The sequence below is a fragment of the Schistocerca serialis genome, chromosome 6, assembly GCF_023864345.2.
Source record: "Schistocerca serialis cubense isolate TAMUIC-IGC-003099 chromosome 6, iqSchSeri2.2, whole genome shotgun sequence".
NCBI classification, from domain to species: Eukaryota; Metazoa; Arthropoda; class Insecta; order Orthoptera; family Acrididae; genus Schistocerca; species Schistocerca serialis.
This window is the reverse complement of record NC_064643.1, coordinates 389,751,310-389,774,832: the sequence shown is the minus strand read 5'-3', so window position 1 is coordinate 389,774,832 and position 23,523 is coordinate 389,751,310. Positions and strand designations below refer to the sequence as shown.

The 23,523-nt window shown below is 38.6% G+C and overlaps 1 protein-coding gene across 2 annotated transcripts in view; it reads left to right on the top strand.

Annotated features, from left to right (window-relative positions):
- LOC126483738 (uncharacterized) overlaps window positions 1–23,523 on the top strand; it is a 42,223-nt gene that overhangs the window by 5,475 nt on the left and 13,225 nt on the right. The window contains exon 1 of one of the 2 annotated variants that reach the window (XM_050106866.1): window positions 17,784–17,908. The exons of the other annotated variant lie outside the window; for it this stretch is intronic. Coding sequence (XP_049962823.1) covers window positions 17,810–17,908 — 99 coding nt within the window. The 5' untranslated portion in view covers window positions 17,784–17,809. Of the gene's footprint in view, window positions 1–17,783; window positions 17,909–23,523 lie in introns of those variants that run through there. 2 annotated transcript variants of the gene reach the window in all.

Here is a 23,523-nt window from a genome sequence, read left to right as displayed (position 1 = left end):
AAGATACAAAAAATTAAGAATACTGTCTCAGATTTTGGAACTCATAGTTCCTCCTTTGGGGACAAAAGAGTGATAGGTTGACCTAATCTTCATTACAGATGAGTCACTCTCCATGTGGAGTCTGAGTGATCTGCCCTTCCTTTCTTATCTTCTTCAATCTACCCCTATTTCCTCCCCATATGAGGAAGTAATAGTAACAAAAGCTAGGATAGTTTTTAGTTTCTTGTAATTTTATATGTGTCTATTGGCAGTTCTCAGAATTTTACTTCCTGAAGATACGTACCACCCACCCACTCTCTCTCTCTTTGAAACTACACATTTTTCTCAAGTAAATTTTTCTTTTGACAGAAATAAACTTTTTTATAGCTGGGTGTAAATTTCCCCCATAAACTGCTTATATGGCATAAAATTTTGATGGAAGAAAAACATTCATAGTGATTTTATCATTGCATGTGGATGGATGGTAAAGATATGTATGATTTTCCCATACTTTCAAAATTTTGAAGTTTGGTTTGAGTGTACATCTTTAAGTTATATGGACCACATTGGTTGTCCACGAAAAACAATTATCTTGCAAAAGAAATGTTCAACACCACTTAGAGTAACCAGTAGACTTTCTACCTCTTCTAAAGAAGGCAGTATCAGTCCTCTCCAAGTTCCTATCAAAAATCACTGATCATGTGTAAAGTGTTAATATAATTTAAAAGACATATCATTATGACAGTAGATATTGTTACTCCTACTTTGAAAACTGTGATTCAGAATTGTATATAAATAAAGATTTAAGAAGAAGTTACCATCATTTATAATGTTCTGCAGAGTGATTAGTGGCATAAGGAGGGGGGGGGGGCAAAATAATGGAATACTGATTAATAATTTCTGCTTCAATAATTAAAGAAAAATTAATTGGAAAGAATAATAGAAAGAAATTGGAAGATATACATATCATGAGTGAACTTAAACTGGTAATAATATCAAGAGACCTTCAATGTCAATACATTTAAGATCAATATTCAATAGTTAAAATTATGTACTACTTCTCATTAGTTCCATTGTGCACAGAGCTGATTATGTCAAAGCTTTCACCAAATCACTCCTCCACTGCTCACACAAATTCCTCTCGTCTGCTTTGAATCTCCTGATGCAAGATTCTCGGTGCAGGCAAAATAATGAACAGATGGGTGTAATTGGCATAAAAATATATATAAAATATATATAAATAAACTTGCCTTCATAATAACTTTTACAACACTTTTTAATATATGGTTGGAATACACATTTTTAGACAATACAGGTATGATGGAGCTAGTCACATGTTCACCTGCTACTGCTAATAGAAATAAACAGGTGAAGATACCGAAATTAAATAATTGAAGAGCATATATTTTCTCTTTTTTGTATAAAACAATAGCTCTGGCACAAAGCAATTCATTAATTCACGTTTGACTTTACATGTATAGAAAGATAAGAATGAAGAAGAAAAGAAAAAATAATATGATCCATTACAAGAGCTCATCATAAAGAGTACCTCCTGGGATGCAAAACTGCTCAAAACATAAGTTAAGAAGGAGAAGTTGAAAAAAACTAATTTTCCAATGTGAATAAATATGAGGGTGAGTCAAATGAAAACCTTAAATTTGTACTAACAAATCGAAATTTCACGCCATTATCCTGTAAGTTGGTAAGCGTGCTACAAACAGCGTGCAGAATGGCCTGTAGGTGGCAGCATAGTGCAGATGTACACATACCATTACAGTTTCAGCATAAAGATGGGCGCCCCACCTGCGACTTACACTAGGGAAGAACAGCATTCTGTCATTCGGTTTTTGCATAGTGAAGGTATGAAACCTATTGAAATTCATCAAAGAATGAAGGTTCAGTATGGTGGTGTATGTTCGTCATAGCAGCAAGTCTACGAATGGAGTAGGATGTTCGCAAATAGTGTGACTTCAGTGGAAGATGCTCCTTGTCCAGGTCAGGCACAATGAGTTGTGACTCCACAGAATATTGCAGCAGTTGAAGCCATAGTGAAGGAAAACTGCTGAGTGACACTGAATGACATTGCGTCATGTTTACAAATTAGTCATGGGTCAGCACACCATACTGTGCATGATGTGCTCCAGTTTCACAAAGTGTCTGCAAGATGGGTGCCACGGCAGCTGACTCCTGAAATGAGAGAGCTACATGTTGATGCTTTTGAAGAACTTCTTTGGTGCTTTGAACGAGAAGGTGATGGCTTCCTTGCAAGAATCATTACTGGGGACGAAACCTGGGTTCACTTCCACCAACCGGAAACGAAGAGAGTGAGCAAGGAATGGCACCATTCCTCATCACCAAAATCAAAGAAGTTTCAAACAGAACCATCAGCAGGGAAGGTAATGCTGACTCTCTTTTGAGATGAAAAAGGTGTCATTGTGGAGCATTACATGCCTAGAGAGACCACTATCACCAGTGCATCATACACAGATCTCCTAAACAAACATATGCAGCCTGCAATCAAATCAAAGTGACATGGATTGCTGTCAGCAGGTGCCCTTTTGCAACATGACAATGCAAGGCCCCACACTGCTGATATAATAGTTGCAACAATCACAAACCTACATTTTGAGTGTCTTCCTCATCCACCATACTCACCAGACCTTGCTCCAAGTGATTTCCATATGTTTGGACCACTCAAAGATGCAATGGGAGGAAAGAAACTCCGTTCTTACAAAGAGGTACGCCACGTGGTGCATGAGTGGCTGCGCGGACTACCAAAAGAATTTTTTTCTAAAGATATTTATGCACTTTGTAAGTTCTGGAGGACTTGCATTGAGTATGGGAGAGATTATGTTGAAAAGTGATACAGCTTTGTACTACTTCTGCACAATAAATAATATTTTTAAAAATATTTGAAGTTTTCATTTAACTCACCCTCATAATTAACTGTAAATGATGAAGTGATTGCAAAAATTGTATGATGAGGTTACAGATATGATGCAGCTAATTACAGGAGATGAAAATCTAACTGCAATGGGGGCACGAGTTCAATAGTAGAAAGAACAAGAAAGAAACATAGTAGGAGAACATGGGCTGGGGAAAAAGAATGGAAGAAGTCACCTTGTAGAATTTTGCACAGAAGACAATTGCAAAGTCTTGGTTGTGTACATGGGAGTGACAGTGGAAGGTTTCAAGTGTTTACATACTGGTAAAAAAGAGATTTTCAAACAAAATTTCAAATTGTCAGGATTTCAAAGGGCAAGTGTGAAGGAATTTATTGGTTGTAGACTGCAGATTAAAAATTGAAAAAAATTGCAGGAAGGTAGGAAGTTACAGAAATGGAACCAGGGTAGAGTCAAAGTACCAGATGCTGTTGAGATTTTCAAAGAAATCATTAGGCAACTACTGATTAAACCAGGGGAAATGAATACCAAAGAAGAAGAAGAAGAAGAAAAAGGATAGGTAGCTTCAAGAGATGAAATAGCAAAGGTAGCAGAGGATAGAACTGACTGATTAGACAAGAACCAATAGAAATTCTATTATAACAAATGAGATATTACATTTAATTTTTGAAAGGAGCAAATAAAAAATATAGAAAGTGAAGAAATATGGAACAGATGAAACACTCTTGGACTACAAGAAGAGAATAAATAAATAATTAAAAAAAAAGAAAGTGCTGCCAGTAGTGAATATTATTAAACAATCAGTTTAATAGATCATGATTACAAATGACACACAAATTATTTACTTGGACATGTTAAAACTAGTGGAAGCTGACCTTGGAGAAAATCTGTTTGAGTTGCAGAGAAATGTAGAAAAGCACGCACAGCAATGTCAGTTTTAGATACTTACATTTATAGCATTTATATATTTAGAGAAAGTTTTCACAATATTGACTGGAATACACTCCCTTAATTTCTGAAGGTATGAGGAATAAATTACAGGCAACAAAATTTAATATATTAATTGCACAGAAACCAGACCTCAATTATGGGAAACAAATAATGTGAAACAGAAGTAGTGATTAAGAAATACATAAGACAAGGTTTTAGACTAGTTCCCAGTGTACTCAATCTGTACAATGAACAACCATTCAAAGAAACCAAAGATAAATTTGGAAAGGGAGTTAAAGTATTCATTTTTTTCTCACTGGAGTTTTGCAGACGACAGCAGTTCTGTATGATACAAGCTGAGATGGGACCACAGTTTCATTCCAGTACGCAGTTTCAAGTAGATTCTTGATTCTTCAATACAGAATAAAATAGTTATGCAGAGATAAAGAGGAATGCACAGGATAGAGTAGAGCGGAGAGCTACATCAAACCAGATTTTGAACTGAAGCTGACAATTACAACGTTCAGTTTAGTGTTATCACAGCCTTTGTATAAACACAAAATAATTAAAAAGAAAGACACAGGTTTTCAAAAAGCTAAATAATTGAGTAACATGTACAAAACATTTTGCAAGCAATATATAGGCAGATTAATAACCAAATAGTAATAGCTCACTAATATGTGAAATAATAGAATATTACCAACAACTATAAAGGGGATACAGTCAATATAAAGTTGCAGAGCTCTCACAGTGAATAATTTGCATTGTGGTAGATGATTACAGAGTCTGAAAATTAATTTCAAATTATATCAATGAACTCTAGATTGCCTGACTATTGGCCTCCTTGAGAAGAAGCTTTTTCTTGGATGATTAGGCTGTATAAAGACATAAATTAATATATATGTGTGTGTGTGTGTGTGTGTGTGTGTGTGTGTGTGTGTGTGTGTGTGTGTGTGTGTGACCAATCTGTTCAATAGTAAACTATGACACATATTCTGAGTAATTAAATCTAAGATTCCATCCATTTGTCAATTGTTTCTTTCAAAAGCTGAAAATCTAATGTTCAAAAATTGAGTATGTAGGATCAATATATTGTTTGATAACATTTGTTTAATTCTTTTTCACATTTTCTGTACTAATTTAGAAACCAGTTTTTTATCTTCGACTTTTAAGAACAATAATTATTCTATAAAAATTCATTTGTTCCTTTCATCTGTAACTAGCAGATACTTGAGAATTTTTCATTTATTTGTCATAAAAGTCAATCATAGTATTTCACTATTCACAAAAATAAAAATTGCTGCAAATTTTCATAAATACCGGATAATACCTTGATATTAATATTGTAAAGAAAGTATCATTGATGATTTGCACCAAAGAGTTATCATTGTTTACTTTAATATAACATCATCTTTTAGATTAGGTTAGATAGATTAGTTTTTTGTTCTATTGTTCCGTGCTGAGGAGATCCTCGTGGATGTGGAACAAAGCTGAAACAACAATACTAATAGTATGAGTATATAGAATACATCATTTGTTCCTATTAAAAAATTCGTCAATGGGGTAGAAGGAGTTGGCCACTAGTAAGTCTTTCAGGCTCCTTTTAAACTGATCTTTATTTGTAACTAAATTTTTTATGTTTGCTGGCAAATTATTGAAGATGAGTGTTCCTGAGTAGTGGACCCCTTTTTGAACTAAAGTAAGTGCTTTTAACTCCTTGTGCAGATCATTTTTGTTCCTGGTATCGTATGTATGAACTGAGCTGTTTGTTGGAAAAAGAGATATATTATTTAGGACAAATTTCGTTAAGGAGTAAATATACTGAGAGGCAGTAGTTAGTATACTCAGTTCTTTGAAGAGGTTTCTACAGGACGTCCGTGAATTTTCTCCACAAATAATACGTATTACACGCTTTTGGACTCTTAAAACTATTGTTTGACTTGAAGAGTTACCCCAAAATATTATACCATATGACATTATGGAATGAATGTAGGCAAAGTATGCAAGCTTTTTCATTTTATGTCACCTATACCTGCTAACACTCGAATTGCAAATACAGATTTGTTAAGGCATTTCTGCAGTTCTGTGGTGTGCTCCTCCCAACTGAATTAATTATCAAGTTGTAATCCCAGGAATTTATGACTGTCAACCTCTTCTATCTGCTCTTCTTCATACTTTATGCATATGCTGGGTGGAAACCTCTTATAGGTTCTGAATTGCATGTAGTGAGTCTTTTCGAAGTTTAATGTCAGTGAGTTGGCTTTAAACCATTTATTAATATCCATGAAAATATCATTAGCAGATCTTTCTAGAACTACACTCGACATACTATTTATTGCAATACTTGTGTATAGTTCAGTTATGGAGAGAGAACAGTCTTGTTAAGTCAAGTCATGGACTCACTTTGTAATGTATCACATTATTATTTTTTTTCTTTTCTCCGTTGCTCTTCAATTTTTTTAATTTCTTTATATTCATCTGTTTGTCTCTGTTGTTCTGCTGAGTCAATATTGTTGAAAATGAGTATTCCAATTGTACATTAAAAGGTGTTACAGAAAGTTACTGAGATAGCAAAGTTTATTCATACATTCACAACAACCATACCCATCTGTTCATCATTCTGCAATGTGCCAAGAATCCTGCATCAAGAGGATCAAAACAGATGAAAATAATTTGCATGAGCAGTAGAGGGATGATCTAGAACCAGTATTGTCCTACCAAGCGCTATGCACAATGACGGTAACAAGAAAAAGAAGTACATAAATTTAAATGCTGAATACATGTATTCAATATTGAGGGTCTGTTGATATTAATTCCAGTTAAAGTTCACTCAGGATATGTGTACCTTCCAATTTTTTTAATTAGTCTTTCAAAATTTCTTTTTTTAGTTATTTAAGCAGCAATTATTAATCAGTTTCCATTATATATTACATTTTATTCCCCCTGCCACTCTTCAACTTCCATATAAGATGAAGAGAAAAAGTGGTGGTTTGAATGTGGAATATACAACTGTTGTTAAGTGTTAAGTGAAAGACTCTATTTAGCAAAGTATTAAAATTTAAAATTTAAAATGTGAAGTTAATTGTTGGTAATGCTGGAAATGGCAGTAAAATGGCTGTGGTCACATGTGTGTGAGTTGCATTTGTGTGAGTCTGTGTGTATGTTATCTATTTCTGAAAAAATCCTTGTTGGCCAAGCTAACTTTCTGACAGTCTTTTTGTTGCACCTTTCTGTGACTCAGCATCTCCGCTATATGGTGAGTAGCAACTATCATTTTTCATAAAATTTCATTCCAATAAAATTTCATTCCAATCCCGGGATTGGAATGACTCCTTACCCTCTCCCTTAAAACCCACATCCTTTCGTCTTTCCCTCTCCTTCCCTCTTTCCTGATGAGGCAACAGTTTATTGCGAAAGCTTGAATTTTGTGTGTATGTTTGTGTTTGTTTGTGTGTCTATCGACGTGCCAGCGCTTTCGTTTGGTAAGTCACATCATCTTTGTTTTTAGGTATATTTTTCCCATGTGGAATGTTTCCCTCTATTAATTAATAATTATTATTGATGATGGGTATTGCCAGTTGAAACTGTCATTTCTGGTCTTGATTTGGCTATAAATCATATTCCATTATAAGTTAATCACTCATGCATTATGACGGAGAATATATAGCACACAATACATGGGCTTTGTTGATAGTAATGCCTTATGAAGGCGTAAAGTGCATTGTACAATTGGCATATTCAAACAGGCTTCAAAAGAGAGCTGATAGATTAACTAGCAATATAAAAACAATGCCAGTCCTGTAGGGACTACTTCAAAAATTATAATTCACTGATTGTATATTAATTGTATATCCTTAAGACTACAGTGTTTGTGAAAGAGAATGATGAAATAAGTGTAAAGAACAGAAACATCCATAATTATAATACACTCCTGGAAATGGAAAAAAGAACACATTGACACCGGTGTGTCAGACCCACCATACTTGCTCCGGACACTGCGAGAGGGCTGTACAAGCAATGATGACACGCACGGCACAGCGGACACACCAGGAACCACGGTGTTGGCCGTCGAATGGCGCTAGCTGCGCAGCATTTGTGCACCGCCGCCGTCAGTGTCAGCCAGTTTGCCGTGGCATACGGAGCTCCATCGCAGTCTTTAACACTGGTAGCATGCCGCGACAGCGTGGACGTGAACCGTATGTGCAGTTGACGGACTTTGAGCGAGGGCGTATAGTGGGCATGCGGGAGGCCGGGTGGACGTACCGCCGAATTGCTCAACACGTGGGGCGTGAGGTCTCCACAGTACATCGATGTTGTCGCCAGTGGTCGGCGGAAGGTGCACGTGCTCGTCGACCTGGGACCGGACCGCAGCGACGCACGGATGCACGCCAAGACCGTAGGATCCTACGCAGTGCCGTAGGGGACCGCACCACCACTTCCCAGCAAATTAGGGACACTGTTGCTCCTGGGGTATTGGCGAGGACCATTCGCAACCGTCTCCATGAAGCTGGGCTACGGTCCCGCACACCGTTAGGCCGTCTTCCGCTCACGCCCCAACATCGTGCAGCCCGCCTCCAGTGGTGTCGCGACAGGCGTGAATGGAGGGACGAATGGAGACGTGTCGTCTTCAGCGATGAGAGTCGCTTCTGCCTTGGTGCCAATGATGGTCGTATGCGTGTTTGGCGCCATGCAGGTGAGCGCCACAATCAGGACTGCATACGACCAAGGCACACAGGGCCAACACCCGGCATCATGGTGTGGGGAGCGATCTCCTACACTGGCCGTACACCACTGGTGATCGTCGAGGGGACACTGAATAGTGCACGGTACATCCAAACCATCATCGAACCCATCGTTCTACCATTCCTAGACCGGCAAGGGAACTTGCTGTTCCAACAGGACAATGCACGTCCGCATGTATCCCGTGCCACCCAACGTGCTCTAGAAGGTGTAAGTCAACTACCCTGGCCAGCAAGATCTCCGGATCTGTCCCCCATTGAGCATGTTTGGGACTGGATGAAGCGTCGTCTCACGTGGTCTGCACATCCAGCACGAACGCTGGTCCAACTGAGGTGCCAGGTGGAAATGGCATGGCAAGCCGTTCCAAAGGACTACATCCAGCATCTCTATGATCGTCTCCATGGGAGAATAGCAGCCTGCATTGCTGCGAAAGGTGGATATACACTGTACTAGTGCCGACATTGTGCATGCTCTGTTGCCTGTGTCTATGTGCCTGTGGTTCTGTCAGTGTGATCATGTGATGTATCTGACCCCAGGAATGTGTCAATAAAGTTTCCCCTTCCTGGGACAATGAATTCACGGTGTTCTTATTTCAATTTCCAGGAGTGTATATGAAAGCGATGTGACTATCATAAGATACTGATTAATAAAAGAGCTACAGATCACAGCCCCTTCAAAACTGGAAGACAATTCTAAAATAAGTTGCCAAATAATATAAAGCAACTCCATGGGAAAATGCAACTGCTGTTAACTGCAATATGTTTATACTCACTTATAGACTTCAGAGCTGCAATACAGAGATACTGCATTAAATTAGTGGTAGTAAATGTTTATATAAGAGTAGACAATGTGCTATTTGATGTATAAATTAATTATATGTATAGCATGATATCATTGTCATAAATGCACAAAAAATTGTGGTGCACAAGACTGTACAGTTAATATACACAAATAAAGATTATTATTATTATTATTATCATTCAGAACTCCACTGACATTAGTTAGTTCTTAAAATCCACAATATATTGTTAAACTGCACATTTGTACAAATTTTTATGTGTACATGACATGTCGTATACATCTGGACACACCTCTGTTGAAGTATACAGTGCACTGTGCACCAAATACTTTGACTAATGTGCACTGGGGCATGGTTTACCATATACTTTGTGAGGTGTATCCACAATGTACATAACAAATCATGTAAATGTAAACAATTGCACAAATGTGTATTTTTACTGTGTTTCATACATTTTGAGAACTAACTAATGTAAGTGGAGTACTATTCGTGTAGATGCCCATTGCACAAGGTGGATTTAGTCTTTATAGTTTTACTTTTGTCAACACCTGTGTATAATGTGCCATATATTCTCCACAAAAATGATGACATGGCATGAATAATAATCACATAATGGTAAATGATTAATAACCAAAAATATTTTTGAAGATCAGAAGATGACAGTTCCAACTATCAAAATTAGTTGTCAATAAAAATATAAATTACTGCAATCTTTGCTACAAAAAGTTTTTCAAGTTTAATGCAGTCATTGCTGTTCTCTTTACTGGACAGCCTACATTATTATTATTCACAGTTGATAAATGAAAATAAATTGTGTATAGCAGATGAAATATGTTTCGAAGAAGAACAGCATATATAGACATATGTCACTGACATAAACCAAAGTTTAACCACTACATCACATTTCATTTGCTGCTTAAATATTATTTGTAGTGTATTAATAGACAAAGCAAGTGAAAACTCTTTCTGTACAATGCAACTGCCTACTGGCAGCTGCTGGTAACGAGGAGGTGGTGTGGCAGTACGAGAGATAACAACTGCTACATGAGACAACTAACAAGCAACACAGCTGTGTACTGCTTTGCTGACTACATCATTGGCACATCCACTGTATAAAGTAGAAGGTCATAAGACAGCATCTGACTTACATATAAATACCTTATTTGCTGAAAGAAAAAGTGTGTGAATCACCAGTGGCAATTTAGTGTATCCGTGGTATATAAAGGATAAATGGTTATGTTATGATATTGTGAAGACATGCTATTTGAAATTCTGTGACCATGATTTATGTTTCAAAACAAGAGGATTTGAAAGTACTTATTGTAGTGAAAAGTAACACTTAAATGCTAAATAAAGATGCTGAAATGAAAACAGTGTGAAATACAATGAAACTGTATAAACAGTTCATGGAGTACAGTTTAGTTGCTTCAGCTCCAAAATGAGGTTGATGGTTTTTTTCATGTGATCTTAATGTTAACATCTGTTGATTATGGGAGAATTAAGAAAAACTTAAAGGAAGTTACAAACAAAACAGATGAAACTAATTTAGAGGAGTGTGGCAGGAAGATAAGTAGCGTACATGGTATGACTGGCTGATCCAAAGGAGAGAGAGTGATTAGATGAAGGATGTCATGAATCTGTACACCTGTAAACACTGCTTAATCATGTCTGGGTTTGAAAGACTATGGCATATCGTGGGCAGAGTGGAAACTGAGTTGACAACACTACCAGTCTTTGCTATTTTGAAAGATGCACCCATGGTGACCAACACCAGGGCTTCATTTGTCATCTATTTCACAATATTACAGATAATTACCAGCAAGGCAGTAGATTTTATGAATGATTTATATTTCCAACTTATTCTTACATGTCTTACATGTTTTTGCAAAACTCCCTCCCCAAGAGCTGGCCCTCATTTTGTTGCACAAGAAGACATTAGAAGAACTAAAAACTATTCCAGACGCAAACTGTAGGAAATACTGATTGTCAACAAACACATCCTTGTAATGAAGAGCCATAAAGCTAGAAAACATCACATTTGTTTATCAAGACTATTTATTTTATGTTTATCATAAACAGTCAAATAAGCCTTTGTCACTTAAATTGCAGGCATACATAACTACACACATTACAAGCAATTGGTATATGAAAATATCATTATAAACGTGCTTACATTAAATAACTCTGGTGTATAACAGATCTTCTGAGAAAAAATTCTGCAGTTTCATTTGAAATATTTTCAAAGACGTAGATTGAGCTTATGGTGATAATTTACTAAAGATTTTTGAAGATCAGATTGAGTGAGTGGGCTGTTTTTGCTAGCCTATGTTTTAGAATATCAATTTCTGTTTTGCCTCTGGTGTTGTGGAGATGTGTATTTTCCCATACATTAAATTCATTTACTTCAATTTTAACTCACACCAGTGTGAGATTACATGTACAGATTTGTACCTGTGGCTGGTCTATAAATAAGTGTACTTGTGATTTCTGGCTGTTCTCTTTTAGACTGTCTGCTAATAATCATCCCACATGTAAAAATGCAGGAGATGTGAAATTTGATAACTAGGCCTACTTTGTAGGATGAGTCTATATCCATTTGCACACTTAAAAATTATATATACCTCAAAAGTGGCCAGTTATGTTAAGTAAAATGCATATTTTAAACAAACAACTTAGGAGAAAGGATAACGTCTTTCTTTGTACAAATAACCATCTTATTTATTTGTGATCTGGAAGATCACCAATTTAATCCAGTCAGAAGTACAAAATTAATTAAGAAACAAATAACAGAACGGATCAACATATTTTTGCATCCATGCTGCAAAATTAGTTTCACATCTAATGATAATATCACTATAAGGAAAGGTTGGTGTAACATCTTGTTATGATAATTGAAATAGAATATTTGTTTGGTTGAACAAGAATGAGGAAAGGTAATGGACCCATTGTAACATTCACCTTAAGTGATTTAGGGAGACAATTGGACCATCTCATGATGAAAGTATATTGGATCTAATGGCACCACATAGATCCTACCTCTGTGAGGAGATGCATGGCAAAACTGGTATCAGTGGCCATGACACAATTGTGGCAACAGTGATTACCAAAGTACACAGGGCAACTAAAACAAGCAGAAACATATATATGTTTAGTAAACTACATAAAAAATTACCAGCTTCATATCTTAATAAGGAACTTTCAGCATAATGAGATTTATTTATTTATTTATTTTCGAGTTCTGTGGATCCTTGACGCGAATGTGCCACTAGGATGTAGAACGTGTCAGGTTATTACAGAAATAGCTACATGTAAATGATCATGAGGCAACCAGTTTAACAAATATAAGCAGATACATGAAAAAGAACATCCACACGTCAAATAATTACACACAAAAATTCATATAACAACACAGATAATAGTACAGTAATGACATAGACAATTGCATAAATAATAGTGCAGTAATGACATAGATGATAACATAAACAAATTTAAAGTAATTCATCTAGAAATATTCTGCCAACAAGTGCTATGCTAATCTAAATAATCAGTTCTATTAGAAATGCATGAAATTAAACACAAATTCAAGAAGTATTACACATTAGCAAAGAATTCCTGTAAAGAATAGAAAGAATTATCCAAAAGATAAAGTTTTAGCTCTGTTTTGAATTTAGTAAGATCCCTAATGACTGATTTGATATGGACAGGAAGTTTATTAAATACTTTTATACTTGAACTCCTTTCTGTACCATGTTGAGAGTTTTTAAATCTTTGTGAAGATCCTGTTTTCTTCTTGTACTGTGATCATGGTACGCACTATTCATTCTGTAAATTGCATAATTTTTGTTCACGAAGCACATTAGTGACAGTATGTATTGACAAGGCATGATGAGGATCCCCAGCTGTTTGAATAAATTTCTGCAAGAAGATCTAGGATGCACTCTACTCATAATCCTGATAAATCTCTTCTGTGCAACAAAGACTTTATTTGCTTGTGGTTGATTTCCCCAGAATATGATGCCATATGTCATAAGTGAATGGAAATAACCAACATATGCAGTTTTGATTGTTTCCATGTCACAAACCGATGCACTTGAGTGAATGGAAAATGCTGCTGAATTCAGTCTTTTACATAGGTAACAAACTAAACTGACCTATATAAAAAAAGACACTGAGAGGGAACCTCCACACTGAACAGTCAATATAAAGAAACTACTAAAGAAACAGGAATTACTGCATAATAGGTGTCAAACAACGCACAGGGCTATAGATAGAGTGATGATGAATGAAACGCATTTGGCTGTCAAGAGAGCAATGCATGATGCCTTCAGTGACTGCTCTAGCAGAACGTTATCAAGCAATATTTCACAAAACTCAAAGAAATTCTAGTCATACGTAAAGTCTGTTAGTGACAAAAAAGTTAGTGAATAGGCCCTAGCATATGAGGCAGGACCTGAAATTAAGGGTACCAAAACAAAAGCTGAAATGCTTAACTCCTTTTTCAAATTCTCCTTTACAAAGGAAAACCCAGGAGAATTGCCCCAGTTCAATACTTGTACCACTGAAAAGATGAATGAAATAAGTATTAGTGCCACTGGTGTTGAGAAACAGCTGAAACTGTTATAATTGAACAAAGCTCCACGATTCCATGGAATGCCTGTCAGATTCTACACAGCATTTGCTGCTAAGTCATCCCCTCTTTTAATTATAATCAGGTCACCCTCATGGACATGAAGGGTAGTAGAAGTGATGTGCAAAACGACTGTCCAATATCCTTGAGATTAATTTATTGTAGAAACTTAGAAGATTTTCTGAGTTCAAAGATAATCAGATATTGTGAACAGAATGACCTCCTCAATGCCAACCAGCATGGATCATGTTAAATCCAACTTGCACTTTCCTCACAAGGCATATTTAGAGCTTTGGGTTGAGGCAGTCAGGTATATCCAGCATTTCCAATAAAAACTCTTGCTAATCATGAATGAGGCATCAAATGTGATTACAGACTTTAATTAATGAAAGCTACTAGATGATGTAATGAAACACTGACAGTGGCTATCTGGCTGTTATCTCCCTGTTCTTTGAGACCCTTAATCATGTTTGATGCCTCAGTTATACAAGGAGGAAGAATTTTATCGTGATGTAATGAAGCATTGACAGTGGTTATCTGGCCATTACCTCCCAGTTCTATGGAGTCCCATAGAACTGGGAGCTCATTTATGTGCACCCTAAACAGCCACTGCATTGACCACCACTCCTCTCCTACTGACAGAGCTTGGCTTTTTCCTTAACATCCCAGAGCCTTCACCACTGCCTCCCAGACCAAGAATAACACATAAACACAAGAACCAGCCACAACAGTACAGTATCCTCAACCTCTTGTCTAAAGCACTCTCACCTCCTGAATTATCTTTATTGTCTAAGAGTCCCACTTTCAGCATTCAGAACATTTTTTGGTGAAGGACCTGCTTTCCTTTACATGTAATGTCAACTGGAAATATCACTTTGCAGTCCAATCCCAAGTACTTCCCAACAGCACACCTGACATTGAACCCTGCCTGGAACAGTTCTGACAATGATCCCAACTTCATCCACCGCCACTACCTCAGAATCATTCTTTACAAGGCTTCCAAGAATTCCTCACCTCCAGCACTGCTTCACAACCCTACCTCAAGTCCCAACAACATGACCCTAAACTATCATCTATAAAACACCAGGTTCTACATTCCCTAAAAGCTGATGACTCCATCAATATCCTTCCAGCAGACAAAGGATCTACCACTGTGCTACTTGACTGAAAGGAGTATGTTAGTGAAGGCCTATGCCAGCTGTCTGACACCTCTACATACAGCATCTGCCTTCAAGATCCAAGTCCTGCGATTTAAACTGACCTGCAGTGTCTTCTTAAAACCTCAGGCCCCTCACAAGGACTAACACCACAGTTCATAGAACTTCACATCCCACCCAAACCATGCACACCCACCTTTTACCTTCTTCCTAAGATCCACAAACCCAATTATCCTGGCAATCCTATAGTTGCTGGCTTCAAAGCATCCACCGACCATATATCTGCCTTACTTGATTTGCACCTGCAACGCACAGTACAAAAGACTTCACTCCTATATCAAAGATACCAACCATTTCCTAAATTGTCTGAAATCTGTGCCTGTCCCACTACCACCACTAACCTTCCTTGTCACCATTGACGCCACCTCCCTCCGTACTAGCATCCCCCATGTACATGGTCTGTCTGCTGCTGAACATTTCCTCTGTCAGTGCCCACCTGATTCCAGACCTATGACATCCTACTCACCTTAATCAACTTTAATACTTACCAATGACTACTTCACCTTTGAAGGGCAGATATACAAACAGATCTGAGTGCAGCCATGGGAACCAGGATGGTTCATTGCTATGCCAACCTTTTCATGGGTCACTTGGAGGGGGCTTTCCTGGGACCCGTAAGTCTACTGCCCTCCATTTGGTGTAGATACACTGATGACATCTTTACCATATGGACTCATGATGAGGCTGACCTATTAAAATTCCTGGAATCTCTAAATACCTTCTCCCAATTAAACTTCATGTGGTCCCATTCCAAACCCCACGCCACTTTCCTCGAGTTAATCTTGTCCTCACAGAGGGGCAGCTACACACTTCTGTTCACATTAAACCTATGAAGAAAAAATAGTACTAACATTTTGACAGTTGCCATTCTTTCCATGTCAAATGTTACCTCCCATACAGCCTAGGCATTTGAGGCAAACATTTCTTTGGATGCAGACTCTTTACACCAATACACCAATATTCTCACCCCAGCATTCACTGTATGTATTTACGCCCCCAGTCTACTAGTTCAAAAGCCAATTTCCCGGGCCATCACATCCAATCCTGGTACTGCTGATCCCTTCAAAAAGCAACTTCAGAGCACACTGCTGGTCACTTAGTATTACCCTGGCTGGAATGTTTTAATCAGATATGTTGACAAGGCCATGACTTTTTATAACCATGCCCTAAAATGAGATCCATTCTGTATAAGATTTTAACCACCACACCTAGAATAGCTTTTTGTCACCCTCCCAATCTCCACAACATTCTCCTCAGAACCTATGCTCCTTCTGCACCCATCTCCCTACCCATGACTCCTACCCTTGGACTGCCCCCACTGCAAGACTTGCTCTATGCACCCTCTGACCACCACCTATACCAGCCCTGTAACTGGCAAAACATATACTGTCTAAAGGAGAGTCACCTGTGAAAAGTCACATGTCATATACCAGCTGTTATGTAAACACTGTTCAGACTTTTACATCAGTGTGCAAATTATCAGTTAGGATGAATGGACATAGGCAGAGGGTGTATACTGGCAATACACAACAGCCTGTTGCAGAGCATGCTCTACAACATGACAATCATGATCTCGGTGCCTGTTTCACCATATGCAACCTTCTTCAAGACACCCATTTCTCAGAACTCTGCAGGTGGGAACAAGTGTTACAACATGTCCTTGGTTCTTGCAACCCACCTGGTCTTAATTTAAGATAATTTCTTCTGTCTCAGCATTAATTTACAGAAACTACTCTTTTCTTCATCCTGTTTTAGTTTTCTACATCTTTCTTTGTGCTACCTATCTATTTTTCATCGCCGCCCCCCCCCTTCCATAATCAATGCTCTTAGCTTTTCACTCTTATGAACTCATGCACAATATTTACACAGCAATCTCTGTCTTGCACATTACCCTGACTTCCAACTTTAAGCTCTCGAACTTTCAAATCTCATCCAATGCAGTCCCCAACAATCAGTCTTTCCTTCTTATCCCATCCGGTAAGTCTTCCATGACCTGTGTTTCTAGGAGACTTTCCCAAAATGTACCTCTTTTCCTTCACCCTCTTCCTTCCACTACAAACCATTCTGCCTGAAGAAGGAGCCACAGGCTCCAAAAGCTTGCCTAACTATTACTTTCTTTTTGTGTGAGCTCAGCCACCACTTGATGAGTAGATTTTTTGTGTATCCAAATAAATAATTTTGTCAAAAATTGATTGTTTTTGTTGTATAAATACTCAGTCAGATCTTGATAAGATTTCAAAGTGGTGCAAAGATTGGCAACTTGCTTGAAATGTCAAGCAACGTAAAATTGTGCACTTCTAAAAATGAAAAAAATGTGGTATATGTAGACGTCACTGCCAAATGTAGATGTTGTCGTACGGTGGAGGAATATTGGATGTGGATGGAAACTGTCAGGATACGCTGTATTAAAACTCACCCATGATCTTCAAGTGTTTTATTATTTCCAGCTACAATGATGCATTCCTCTCTGTCTACATCACAGGGTCCCGCAATGCCGAAGATGCCACTTTGCTGTCTGCTAAACAGCTTGACGTGGAAGTGCTACCTCAGTGACCCATGCAACATAGTGCGGTGTGATGACTGTGTACGGCCGTGGTGTTTCGACGATTTCAGGATGCGCCAGCAGCCAACACAGCGGCCTTTGTCCCCATTGCCTCAGCACCACTCGCTGGAAGCCGCAGGGCGGCCCACTGTGTGCTTCTTCACCGTCATGGTTAAGATCGTAGACAACAACAAGCGCATGCAATCCAACAGCCAAATCTGTGACCTCGCCTTGGGATGCCTCTGGTGTGTATTGGGAACCAACTAGACTGCCCGCAGTAGTGAACTGTTGAGTGGCCTGACGCTGGCTGGCTAGGAATCCTATGTTGGCCTCTGAGGGTCAAACCAGTGACCCGCCGTGGACTGGAACTCTAGTGCCCCATCTGCTGCTGCATGTAGTTGGTGGTATGACACATCCTGCCATCCAGGAGAGCTGCCACACTTGAATCCCCCTCATTAGAAAACCGCCACCTATTTATACGCGGCTGTGTGCCTCTGTTTTGCTAACGCGCCGCTCCGAGTCATGTACTCATAACACCTAGGTTGGGCCAGTGGGCCCCTTCTGCCTGTAACTTGCGCCATGCAAACAGCTGTGTTTACTCTTTTCAGCAGTTCTACAGCCCTGTGGCCTCCATTCTATTTTGCAACCACTGCTAAGCATAACTTACTGTCAACATGCCTGCACCTGGCTGTAACCTGTGATCTCAGAACTATTGCACCGAATCTAACTTTTTCCTATCTTAAACGGTGGTGCCACTACATTATTCCCCCCTTCTGAAAGACCTGGTCCCCAGGTCGACCTCTAAGTACTCTTAAACTTGTTTGTGTCAGCACGTACTTACGACATATTTAATACTACTATTAGAAACCGTGGATGTGATCTAGTCCTCTTCAAACACATGACATGAGACAAAATGTAAAAATTCCTTACTGGATGACCACTCCACTTAATGCTCAATCAACCCCTTACCTATCCATCTTATGCCCTCGGTATCCAATCCAGTGGGATTTGGACTAGCGTCTGTTTCCTCTTGGAATTGGCTCTCCGTTTGATCAGAATGAAAACAACACACAACAAAGTTAAGGCTGTGATGGCACTTGGCACAGAGGTGCTCAAAACGATCATTGTCATTGCCTTTCCCTATACTGAGTAACATGCTGCACAAGTTGTTCCGCTGATATGCGCCCCTCTTGCTCTGAAATGAACTGGTTTACAGATCTCAACAGACCTGACTCCAGAGTTTGATTTAACAAGGTCAGATTCTGCCTTGGCAAAAACTCTAAAGTTGCTTCTGGCCAGTACAGCTGTGGCTGTGAAACATTCAATTGTGTGTCTCCTGAAATTGACGCTGGCAGATAGAAGACTGGTCCTATTATGTTACACACAGTTCTACTGATTAAAATTCTGCTCCCCTCGAGCTCTATACATTTCGTTTCTGCAAATACTCCCTGCTCAAAACAACTTGCTACTACTATCAAATTTTTGTAGGTGGAGAAGAACCAAAGCATCCTGACCCACTGTAAGCTTAGTTTTGGCTCCACGATGCCCCTTAGACAGTCTATTTCTTTCCTCCTGGCTAAAAATAACTGCACATTGCATGTGTCCGGATTGGTGCTTATCACCCTAACTGGACATACCATTACCTTCCCTCTATGGCAGTTCTGTAATTCCTCCCTTGTCATCTCAGCATACTGGCTGTTAACTGCCGAGATCAGCAATAAATCCTCAGTTTTTACTTCTATAAACTTGCTTAATACTCCCCACTTCACTAGATACGGATGGACCGTGTAACATTGAAACCTCGCGTTTTTCCCCAAAACTGGGAATTGGACGTAAATATACACTCGTGCGCAGTCAGTTGTTACCTTTACTGTTGGAACATAGTACAAAAATGGCAAATTATGTTCACTGGGCTCAATCATTAAATATAACTGTGATAGTAGTTCCTTGTGCGCCTTGTGTAACCTGCATAAATATTGGTCCAGTGGTAACCAATTGGTACTTATCTGGCCTCGGAATGCATGATGCAGCACTTTTTGCAGATTCGTTATCACTCACTGTACATCCCACACACTGTCAGCTACCCCCTGCAAAAGTCTAGTTAACACCACCCGGCTTTCAGATGTCCCTGTAAGGTTACCAAGTTACAATTTATTATGTCTTCTGATGCCCTGCTAATGAGCAGAGTAACTGTGTGTTATTCAGGACTTCCCCTTCCAATGTCACTATCTCAGTTGCATGCCAAGCTTCTGCCACTCTACTCTCTTTTGCAAGTTGCCTCACCACTGCCACCATGCTGTTCAGCTCCTTTATATCGCTTTCATCCACAGTTCCAAAGACTGTTTTCAAAATTTTCCCCCCTGCAGTCAGCCACCCTCATTTCCGTCTTACCCATGGCACCACTTCCTCCATCTGTCCTATGTGCTTCTGTAGTATCTCAAAAGCCTCATGCAATTTCTTATACTCCCCGGCTACTTCCTTCAGCATTCCCTTTCCCTCTGCACATTGCCTAAGCTCTTCAAACACTTCCTCAAGCCTCCTTACATCATTCTGCATTTCCCATACGTTCCATACCAACCTTAATGCCCACTGGTGACTTGACACCACCACATCTTCCTGCCTGGAGTACAGCACACCTCCATCCAGGTGCTGCACCCACAAGGCGTCCACCCCGATGATGAAGAGATGAATTACCGACAACACTCCCCTTTTCAGTGACCTGAGGACGGGGATCACCATCACCCTTCCTCCCTATTCAAAAAGACTTCTCCCCAGCAGGCTCACAATATTCAAAAACAGATAGAACATATGAAAATAAAATGCATAATTAATCTACACAAACCCAATGATACATAACAAGTAAACAAAAAACTACAAATACTCTACTACTTTCTGGATCGCAAAGCATATGGTACATCATGCTGTACTCTATCTTCCTGGTTTTCCCTGCGTTTAACACCTCTGTCCACTCTCTCTTTCTTCCTCTTCCCTTCCTGCGACATGCCTGGAATGGCATCCATACAGCCCTTAAATGGCCGCAATTGCCCAAGTGTACTATCATTGTTCTAGTTGGCAGCTGAAGCTTAACATTAACGGGGGATGTGGTTTCAACTACTTGGTATGGCCCTTGATGTCTCGTGATGAACTTCTTCATTTTCTCTTTTGGCGTATTGGGGCTGGATAGCATTACCCATTGCCCTATTCTATCCTGTGATAAACTTCCTTTCCCCTTCATTGCATCTTCCTGCCTTCCCACAGCCTTCGTATTCGCCTTTTGTAACCATTTCCAAACATCCTGAATTGTCCTCACAAATTGACGCACAGATCCACCGGTCCTTCCTTTCTGTAGCTTCACTAAATCAAATGGTGACGGCATTTTTAGCCTGTACACTACCTCAAATGGAGACAAACTGGTAGTGGTATTGATTTTTGCATTGTATGCGCATACAATATACTTCAAATGGTCGTCCCACTAACGGTGACGAGAATCCACATAAAAACTCTGCATCTTCCTGATTGTTCTGTGTACCCATTCTGTCCTTCCGTTCACCTGTGGATGCAATGCGCTCATCCTCAACTTCTTTACATTCAGCAATTTACACAGTTCCTTCATTAAATCTGACATGAAGTTGGTCCCTTAGTCACTAATTATTGTCTCCGGTGCACCAAACATCAAAATCCAGTTATTTATTAACGCTTGTGTGACCATTGCTGCCTGTTGATTTGGCATAGCCATCATCTCCACATACCTCAAAAAATGGTCTATTATTGTCAGAACAAATCTGTTCCCCAATGGTGTTGACTGAAATGTCCTAAGACATCAATTTCCAACATAGAAAATGGACACGTGTCTTCCGGAAATCGCTGTAGCTGACTCAAATCTGCTCTCTGCACACATGGTATACGATTCTTGACATACTGATCCACATCTGCTTTCCTACCTCTCCACCGATACCTCTCTGTCACTCTCCTATTCGTTGCTCTACCCCCACCATGACCAGATAAAATATGATCATGTGCTGCTTTTAAAAGCTCATCTCTCAGCTTCACTGGCACTACTACCCTTGGCCCTAAATTCATTTCTCTGCACAGAAGACCAACGTACATATTAAATTGTGGCTGTGTCTGATACAATTTACAATCGTTGTCAGCGTCCTGTACTTCTTGACATACTGCTAGGTCATAACCTATGACTTCTACTTTCGGCACCTTTCTACTCAGTGCATTGGCATTACTGTGCTTCTTCCCAGGCTTGTGCACCAACTCTTAGTCGAATTCACCAAGTCTCACAGCCCACCTAGCAAGTCTAGTGGACGGATCCTTCGACTCCACCAACCACTTCAACACAGCATGATCTGTCACTACCCGAAATCTTCTCCCATATAAATAACATTTAAAATATGTGATTCCATAGATTACGCTAAGCATCTCCCTCTCTGTAGTTGAGTAATTCCTCTCTGCTGCATTCAGCTGCCTAGATACATAGGGTAAAATATAACTTTCTATTTATATTACTTGAAAGAATGTTAAATCTTGTTACATAGAGGGAATATTTTATAATTGAGATGACTTCTATTGACAGTAAATAGTAACTTTTATAAGTTAAGTTAGCAACATGAAATTTACCTTTTCTAGTTTCTATAGCGAAGTTCTGGAAGAAGTCATTCAGCGGTAAATATATCGTTTTTGGTTTGTATGATGGCTAGCTTTTAAAGAGTTGGGTAAAACGTTGCAAAGAAAAGTATTTCTTCTTATTACTGTCCAGAAGTGGTGTCGACTAATGATGAAATATAGAATATCTGAGACTCTGAAACTCTAACTACTAAAAAATTTTGTGAAAACCCTTTTCTTTGTTTACAACAATTCAGGTTATTATTTAGATTAATTATTAATCAGCGTTACACGATCGCTGTAGTTAACGCAAAACATATCTTTCCTTTGATATAAATAATTAATTATTTCTACTGAGTCATGGGAGGCGTTATTTCACATCGCCGCCCAGACTGGTATTTTAAAATTATATTTGTAATCGGAATTTTAAAATAACATATCGTAGTATAGACGATTACAAATCCAATATGGGTTTACGTGTCTTTAGTCACTTACACATACGTGCTTCCATTGGCTGCTCATTCCTATTATGTGTATCCTCATGTTAACTTGCTGGTTTTGTTATCATGTTGGGCTCAACCATTTGGCAGAGGAGGAACCGGGAAAAACAAAACTGGATATCACAGAAAAAAAAAGTCCCCATTGAGCCGAGAAACACACATCTCACAACGATCGTTTACATATTTCCTTAAGGATTCCATTTTGGTTAAAAAAACAAAAAACAACAATTTCTCTTGTACAGCAGTTATAATAGTTACGTAATATTTCGGAAGCATGGATACCATATACAACGTTATGCTTTCTCTACAAATATAAATATTTTCCTATTGCTGTATGATACAACATTCTTAGTTTGGTTAAAGAGCTAATTGTGAGCACGTTAAATAATTCAAGTATTTTATATCTTATAGACGAATCATATTCACTTCACATTAGGAAAGCGAATTGTTATTGCAAAAAAGAAAATCTTTATACTAAATATTTCATCACGATAAAACTGTATAAGATGTTAAATACATTTTTGTACTCGCTAATATCTCAGTCAAATTTGAAGATAACTTAGGTAAATTTCTTAAGTATTTCAAATTAGTACTGTTAAATAGTAATACATGCGACTGTTCATCATGGCTTAAAAAATAAAATTTAAATATCTCAGGTATTTTATACAATGCAAA